The 8,884-nt window shown below is 42.0% G+C and overlaps 1 protein-coding gene across 1 annotated transcript; it reads left to right on the top strand.

Annotated features, from left to right (window-relative positions):
* The first annotated feature begins 3,523 nt into the window (after positions 1–3,523).
* On the top strand, positions 3,524–8,696 carry LOC137123774 (small conductance calcium-activated potassium channel protein 1-like). Its single transcript, XM_067497996.1, has 9 exons — positions 3,524–4,408; positions 4,518–4,613; positions 5,019–5,306; positions 5,964–6,085; positions 6,371–6,512; positions 6,616–6,726; positions 7,157–7,284; positions 7,999–8,068; positions 8,170–8,696. The coding sequence occupies exons 1-9, from the start codon at positions 3,554–3,556 to the stop codon at positions 8,392–8,394; spliced, it is 2,037 nt and encodes a 678-aa protein (XP_067354097.1). The 5' UTR covers positions 3,524–3,553; the 3' UTR covers positions 8,395–8,696.
* The last annotated feature ends 188 nt before the right edge of the window (positions 8,697–8,884 follow it).

The raw sequence follows: 8,884 nt of genomic DNA, 5'->3' as shown, positions 1-8,884 counted from the left end.
AAATACAGCTCCTTGTGCTGTTTTGCACCAAGCATCAGTGTGACACCGTGCCAAAACCAAAATTCATTACGCTTCATAAAAATACAGATTGGAAGCACTGAGGCGTGGGTGACATCTGGTGGTTTGTTTTCCAACGGCAGGCTGAATGGAGCTCAGCAACACAGGCAGGAGTTCTTTTTTTTTTGGTAGAAGTAAGGTGATGGTGGTAATTAAAGAGGGAAAAGAAACGGGTTTAAATGAAATGAGAAGATGATGAGAGCCACTGCTATAAAGAGAAGGCTAATTAGGAAACAATACAGGCAGACAAGTAAAAACAGTGAGCAGGGTTTGGGTTAAATCCATATTAATGGTGATTATATATGGACGAAGACAATGGGGGATTATGAACATCATGTGGATAATAATGTGGAGCTTATAGTGCCACAGATCACTCTCTGCACATTGGCTGTGGGTTTGTTTTGATTTTATCGCTCCTGATTGTGAGTCTAGTAGCACAGCTGCAGTGATGGCCGTCGCTCTGACCTGGCAGGACTACAGCTCTGCGCTGTGTGTTTTTAATTACTCTGCTTATTGGATTAGGTCGTCTCCTAAGCTGACATGTCCCCTCCACCTAATGGGGCCTTATTGGCAAAACCAGCACATACATCGACTCGCCTGTGATGTTTTATTTGTCAGAGTGGCCTTTTTTAGTCTTAAAGCTGAGTAATTGGAGGTCACTTCTAATCGACAATTATATCTTGTCACAGAGACCGGTAGAGCAGCTGTACAAAAGTTAACCACTAAAATAATAAGGTCCTTAAAGACTGCTCTAACAATTATGCACTGCACCAGTGGAACATTGCCTGACTCACAGTGGACAGTGTTTTTGAAAGAGTGTCACAAAGTCGCGGCAGCTTTTTTATTCAACACATTCTTCCTATTTTTTAAAACATGGGGTAACTCAACTGCTTGGACAGTTTAGGACAGTTAATGTAGCCTTGTGATGGTACATCACTAAATATGAAGCTGCAGCCAGGAGATGTTTATCTTAGCCTGGAAACAAGTGGTGTGCAGTTTGCTGCACAATGGTTTATACAATATTAATGTTGTATTTACATCATGTTTCTATATAAACGCTACTTTGCATTATTTTGTATTCATACAAAACTCTTGCCAGGAAAGTGTATTTCCTAAAATGTTTAAACTGTTCTTACAACTCCTGACTCTTGTGATGTTTGACCTTTAAAACGTACTAATTCACAAACAAATGTTGCATCCCAATGCGACATGTTTCTCTTTTGACCATTGTTTCCCGACAAATCACACAGAAGCAATTAAGAACCTGACCACAAAATAATTACAGGGCATGATGCAGATTTGCCATTCACCAGCCACAGCATCTAGTGGGTTAAAAAAAAAAAATCCCAGGTTAATTTCACTTTTTCAGTCGCCAAAGGATGATTTTCAATAGAAGAGACTAATTGAAGACCTGCTGGCTGCCAGCCACAGAGGCACGAACAAGTGACATATTTAGACTCCCACTACAGCAGCCAGGATTTACAAGCACTTGGCTGGAGGCTTGAATTAATTTGAAGCTTTGCAGATGTGCATTTATCATTTCAGCATCTTGTTATTAAAAGGACAACATCCTTTAAGAACCTTTGTACACTCTATCACCACAGTAGAGTCCGTCTTTGTTTTAGATTTCAAAAAGCAAAATGAACAAAATGTCATACTTTAGAGTCTATTTCTCTGTGAGAATGCAAGATACCATCTGTATTTATCAGAGACCATCCGTGAGGGATCGGTGTTGACAGTCATGTGCTGTGGCACAGACAGTTGGCAGCTCCCTGTCTGCACAATATCAAAACAAAAAAAATCCAGACAGCAGCATCTGGCAAAGTCTCAGAGCAGAACTCAATAGTTTGATGTAGCTATTCTTCATCTGGAGGGACGTCTCTGGAGGTAAGAATCATAAAAACTGATCAGACTATCAGCGTGTTTTCTTGCCGTCCCACCTGTGCACAGCTACATCCCCCCCACCACCACCCTCATTGTCCCTTTAGCTATCTTTAAATACACGTTGTCTTCAGATTAGATAATGCCGTTCTTCATCCTGCCACTATCCGGATGTGCTCCGCCCACCCTTTGCTCCTTGGGTCTTTCCATTTGGAGCGAACTCTTTTATCTGTAGACCCATCTGTCACAAGGATTTAGATGAATAAATGATGGGGAATGTCATTGTTATGACTTTAAAGCTTAATACTCTACCCTGCTCCGTACATATTGTTTAGTTCTCCGTTGATATATTTGATATTTCATAAGCTCATAAGTATGATTAATCTGTGATATTAATCTGCTCAAATGATACTTAGAACTGTTATTTTATTTGAAAATTAGATTGATTTAAAAATAAAAAGTTTGTGTAAATCATTTGGAATTTTCCCACGACAATGACGCCACTTATTGAAAATAGAAATGAAAAGTGATGTAATAGCATTTATGGCTCTGTGGGTATCATTTCAGGCTCATTTCTGACACCAGGGCACACATACATAAGCAGACCTCCTCACATGCACGTCAACACACACACACACACACACACACACACACACGGAGAAGAAAATCTGCCAATCCCGGCTAAAACAACCCTGACAGATGACTCATACTTTGCCTCTGCTCTATGTAACATCTGCAACTTAGAGTCTTTGTAGTCATTAAGCTCCTCCAGCTTTAAGGAAGATGCCCTGATGGCGGACGGATGTAAAGCAGGAAACATGGCCAAAGACGGGAGGAAATGCCCAAAAATGTAATGGATATGTACTGGTTTATTGTCACAACTGGTTCTTGAATCTATGGGAGGGGCTCTGTGATGCTGCTAATGGATTTCCAGAAAGTTCATATGTGCAAAGTGGAATTATTTAATCTGATAACACTGGAGCATATTGGCCTGAACAGTTTTTACTGTGTTTGACTTTAAATGTTTTAGGTTTTATTAATGAAAACAATGTTTTTGAGTCTTCTTTGGAAGTTGCACCAGGATTTTACTTGGACGAGCTCGTTGTGATTCAGCCAGATGTGACCTTCAGGCCCATAAGAAGATTGAAAACTAAAATACCATAAAACTGTTGTCTACGCCAGAGGAGTTAAGGCCTTTTTTTTACGTCAACGTAGCAGATTGCTTGTGAAAATCCTTGCTGAAAGGTAAGAAATCCGGAAAAGGGGAAAAAAGATTATTTCTAATTATAATCTAAGAGAAGTTTTGGATTAATCCTGATTATTGATATGATTGTAGTAAGATGTTTTGTAGCTTTTTTAGTTATTCAAAATATAAAACATCATCTTTTTTAAATTATATTATTGACAGAGAAAGAATACATTTAAGAATTAAGAAGAAAAATGAACATGAGCAAACCTAACAGGTATGAGAAATTTAAGAACTCTACTGATGACTCAGCTACAAATATTGAGTTTCCCTTCACACTGCTGCGTTCACCTCTTTCAAACAGCTTTCTCTTTCTGCTCAAACCCTTTTGAAAGATTCTCTGACTCATCACCTTTAAACCCTCACACCATGGAGCACTCGCCGTCCATGAACTTGTCAGTGGTGGAGGGAGATGATGTGGAGGACCAGCGCCCCCTCCTCCCCCCGAGGATGGTTCCACCTCAGGCCTGCACTCCGCAGTGTGGGATACACCACACGATCCAGTCATCAATCGATCACACTGTGTGGCTGGACAGAACCCAGGCCATGGCCACCACACCTTTATACAATGGCCACCTTTATATCGCACCGTCACCTCGCTGCACCAAGAGGGGAGACAAACCCAAAGCCAAAGAGAAGAAGTGTGAGAAAAGGTTAGCGGGGAACAGACAAAATCCGGGACAGAAGGATCGAAATCACCAGTGCAAAGCCAAAAACACAGCATCTCACAGGCTGCAGGAGAACATCACCTCATTCACTGACATCCCCATTGCTCCCTGTGGGTCACCCTATAAGGGCCGCTGCAGGTCACATTTAGACATCAAGGATGCTGAGGCCAGAGGTCGTCGCAAGTCTGGGAACATTTCTATGGAGATGTACGACCGCCAGAGTCTCCCAGAGATCATCATCACCAGCAAAGATGACGACGTGCAGCCGCACAGTGAGACATCCCAGTATCGCCAAGACCCGCCTGAGGCCAAAGGCCTGCTGCCAGGGGCAGAGGGTCCCAGTCCGAGCCCCAGTCCCAGTCTTCAGCATAGTCCACAAGTCCACACCAAGGAAGACCGCTACTGGAAAACTCACAACATCGGCTGGCGGCTGGTACACAGGAGGTCTCTGTTTCTGAGGAGGCAGCGGCTGAACGACGGTGCCCTGGCGGTGGGAATATTTGGGGTGGTGATGATGGTGATGGAGACGGAGCTCTCCTGGAGCGTCTACAGCAAGGTCAGAGAGGGACAGGAACAACAGAATAAAAACCTGGGAAAACATCTGGGCTGTAAATGTTTTTCAACAGTTTTTCATATATGTGTGTGTGTGTGTTTGTCTCCCACAGAGCTCCATCTACTCCCTCGCACTCAAGTCCATCATCAGTTTATCTACAATCATCCTGCTCTGCCTCATTATAGCGTACCATTGCTGCGAGGTGCAGGTAACTCATCTGTTCATTATTTAATCCAAGTGGGGGTTTTTTTTACCTGAGGCCTCCTCAAAGTGACATTCTCTGAAATTTTTTTTTTTTATTATACATTTTTCCGAGGTTGTTTAAATTCATTTTTAAAAGACCAATATACCGCAAGTTTGTGTATTACTGGTTCCCAACCATTTTATCCGGTCTACTTATGAGGCCCTCATCACAGGTTGTGGCCTTACTGTAATTTTTCTTCTTTCATTTGAAGGTTTTTTTACAGGTCTAAACAGGTGAACATGTTCAATATTTAACACAAAAGCATCATTTTGAGTGTGTTTTCTATCTTGAGACCCCTTATGTTTAGCTATACTAGCTCTTGACTATGCTCAGTTTCACTATAATACATTTTTCCCATCTCTCTGGTAGCTTTACGTTCATGACATTGGTGCAGAGGATTGGCGGACTGCCATGACAAGCGACCGTTTGGCTCTGATAGCCCTGGAGCTGGCAGCGGTGGCCATACATCCCTATCCGGTGGGTCTGATGGCGTACTTCCAGCAGACCACCACTCGCCTCACACTGTCAGAGACGGAGCTGGAGATTGTCCTGGCTCTGCCCATGTTCCTGAGGCTCTACCTGCTCGGCCGGGCCATGATGCTGCACAGCCGCCTCTTCACTGACACTGCATCCCGCAGCATCGGAGCGCTCAATAAGGTGGGAGGTCACCCGTGGGCTCCCCAGCAGAATCTGGAATTAGGCTTAACCTGGGTAGTACTGTGAGGACATCATGACATGTTAAAATTGACAAAAAAATAAATTTTGAAGCTTTGCATTGTTCATTTTAATATGATTTTAAAAGCCGCTGCAGTGGGCAGCAACCTGCTACAAGGACAAAGACTCGTGGGAATTTATCATCTATATTCTGGATAATAATTTGGGCTGGGCTTTCTCTATGAACATTTCATGCACATCTCTTTATGTTTTATGTCTAGGTGGGCCGTGAGGTCTGTAGACAGGTGACACTTGAGGTGTGACAGTTTTCATGAACCCCAGTAGTTTCACATGCCGATTATGTCCCTGGCTAGCTGTCCTTTGCTTGTCTGCTTTCTTTCCACAGTTGATACCATCCACCCGGCTAATCCCCTCCTTTATTAATGCTATTTAAGAGTGACGAAAATGACCTTTGTCTCCCCTCTGCAATGCCAAACCTACTATCCATGTATCAAGCCAGATTGAGAACAAGTTTTTCTTATCCCTCATCTCCTCTGTATTATATAAACCTGATCTGACAGGTGCTATTCTAAATAGTCAGGCTAAGCAAGTGCCTGCTGTGAGAATTATGACATCTTGCATTCTCTTTGTGATCTTTAGATACACTTCAACACCCGGTTTGTGGGGAAAACACTAATGAACACCTACCCCGGCACTGTGCTCATGGTTTTCAGCGTTTCTCTGTGGATTGTGGCAGCGTGGGGTTTGCATGTCTGTGAAAGGTATGTATAATAACAATAGTTAATAATATCCAACACAATTCAAAATGTCTTTTTACTGCAAGCAGCAAATGCAGTTTTCACTCTGCTGCATTATATCTGGACTAGTGTAAGAAAACCCTTGTAAAACAGAAGTACTTATCCACAACAGTCAGATAAATGGAGTAAAGCGGCATTTAAGACCATAAATAGTTCAAATGTACGAATAGATCTGCAGTATTTATAAACCAGCTCTACACTACTTACACAATGCCAGAGAAGAAATATGTGTCCGTTTAATTCCCTCAGACACCACAACTACAGAGACCTCAGCAGTAACTACATGGAGGCCTTGTGGATGGTTTCTGTCACTTTCTTGTCCATCGGTTATGGAGATGTGGTGCCTCACACCTACTGTGGACGCAGCATCTGCCTCCTCGTTGGGATAATGGTAAGCGCAGAGTGTACTGAGTTGTCCCTGAAGGCAAAAATGACACCACATTGTTTTCAGATTGCACATCACAATCTCGACCCCTTCATCCTGACCCTCACAGGGAGCGGGCTGCACTGTCCTCGTGGTGGCAGTAGTTGCTAGAAAGCTGGAGTTGACCAGAGCAGAGAAACATGTTCACAACTTCATGATGGACTCCCACATCTCCAAGAGGGTGAATACTCTTGGTGTTGCTGCATGTTACATTCATTCTCAACACACTTTAGATGTCACATATCAACAGATGTTTGTGTGTCTATGTAAAACAAACAACTGAAGTCGCCTTATATTGAAACCTGACATCAGATAACACCTGAACTAAAACATTGGGTGAAATATGTTTATCTGTCTTCGGTAGAAATCAGCTTGTTTCCATTAACGTAGACAAAGCCAAAAACTAGAGAACTTGCACTGGAAAACAGCAGAATAATTTCCCGCGATGAGCATGTTTGAAAGTCGAGTATGAGAAAAATGATTGTGGAACCCTTTGCTGTTTACATTATGTGGGTGTTATTCAGCATGTGCAGTAAATTACAGCCCTATGAGGTTATGTGCATAAACATAAAATAACTTTCCCGAGTGATTTTCTACCATATTTCCTCCAGATAAAAATTGCTGCAGCAAATGTGCTGAGAGAGACTTGGCTTATCTACAAGCACACTAAGCTGTCAAGAGAAAGAGACCACACCAGAGTCCGCATGCACCAGAGGAAACTGCTTCTGGCCATCCACCAGTAAGACTCTTATCACCCACAGTCACACTACAAGGGAAAATAACTTTTTCACGTTATTTTCTTTATTGATCGATGTGTAGTGCACTTGTTTTTAATCGGCATTTGTTTTACATCCTGGAACAGCAGCAATTAAACTAACCATTAAACTCTTTTGCTTTTTAAGTACACCACAAATTCTCTCCTACCTATTTTCTGTCTCATTGATATTTGAATTATGATTTGGAGTGATGTGAACAAATCCCAGTGGTGCCACTTATGGGTAATCCAAATAACTATGACCTATTGTTATATTTTTAAAAGTAGCATTATTCTACTGCTCTGTTATAACTTCTTGGTACCTCCTGGTGTCTAATGTTAACAGAGTTTAGATATTGCTGTAAAATGGACTATTCTGTCTTAGGGCTCTAACATTGCTGCTCTGATGTTTCATTAGATTTAGCCATTTCAACCATTATCCAGTAACTTGCATTAACATGGTGGAAATGAGTTTCTCTTGGTCAAAAATTTAAAATGGCATAAAAAAATCAAATCAAATCATCCTGTTAACTGTATAATCTACAGTTGTTGCTTTAAAGCCTACTACTATATGTTAATGGGATGCTTTCTGGTCACCTGAGTGAAGTGAACCTGTAAATTACTCTTCTCGTAACATCTCTAAAAGTAATGTCATAGTAAACATCTGTAGCACCTAAAACTAAATCGTCTTGTCTTCAGGCTACGTCGTGTAAAAATGGAGAAGAGGATACTTGCAGATCAGGGGAACACATTAGTTGATCTCTGCAAGGTGGGAGAGCTACAAGGATGCATCACTTTATATGCCACCCTGTGAAAACCCCAGATGTCATCGAATGTTTCCTGGTTCCTTTTCTTTCCCACCCAATGCAGATGCAGAACCTGATGTATGATGTGCTGGCTGAGGTGCAGGGCTGCAGGGCGGAGCTGGACAAACACATCCACAGCTTGGAGAAGAATGTGGAGGAGTTGAGGGAGGGATTCAGGAGCCTGATGCCCCTCCTTTCCAGCACCTTGTCCACACAGAACTCCTCCATCCGTCACCTGCTCAGGGAGAGGGAGGTGAAGACAGAGGCTGCTAGTGTGAGTGACAGATAGAGGGAAGCTGAGGAAGGTAATGGAGAACTCAGTGCTTCTCAAAATACTCCCAAAGGGATTTATCTGCTGTCAGTGCAGCTAAAATGATCAAGTTGGGACATTTTTCTTGCAGTGTACACAGTGAGGTATTTAGGCAAGATGGAAGCTGTACAAAAATTGTATCCAAATTAGGTTTTAGCAGAAATACTAAATTGTAGAACTTATTCCTGATTCTTATGAAGAACTTTTTGCATCTTTCCTAGAGACAAGAAAAAAATATAAAAATTATTAATAGTCTGCAACTTTTCTGACCAATAAATAAAAGTCCCCATCCAAACATGCTGTGCTTACTTTACTATGTTGTCCTGTTTTCTCATTAGAATGTTTGTGCAGATGTTGACACTACGAAGGAAGAGTCTCTGATCTTACTGTAAAATCTGAACATGGTTCAAGATGTTGCATGTATATGTTGCATGTATTTTGAACACTTAACCAAGGAGTCTGATGTACA

This window comes from Channa argus, chromosome 1 (assembly GCF_033026475.1).
Source record: "Channa argus isolate prfri chromosome 1, Channa argus male v1.0, whole genome shotgun sequence".
Classification (NCBI taxonomy): Eukaryota; Metazoa; Chordata; class Actinopteri; order Anabantiformes; family Channidae; genus Channa; species Channa argus.
This window is presented reverse-complemented; position numbering and strand designations above follow the sequence as displayed.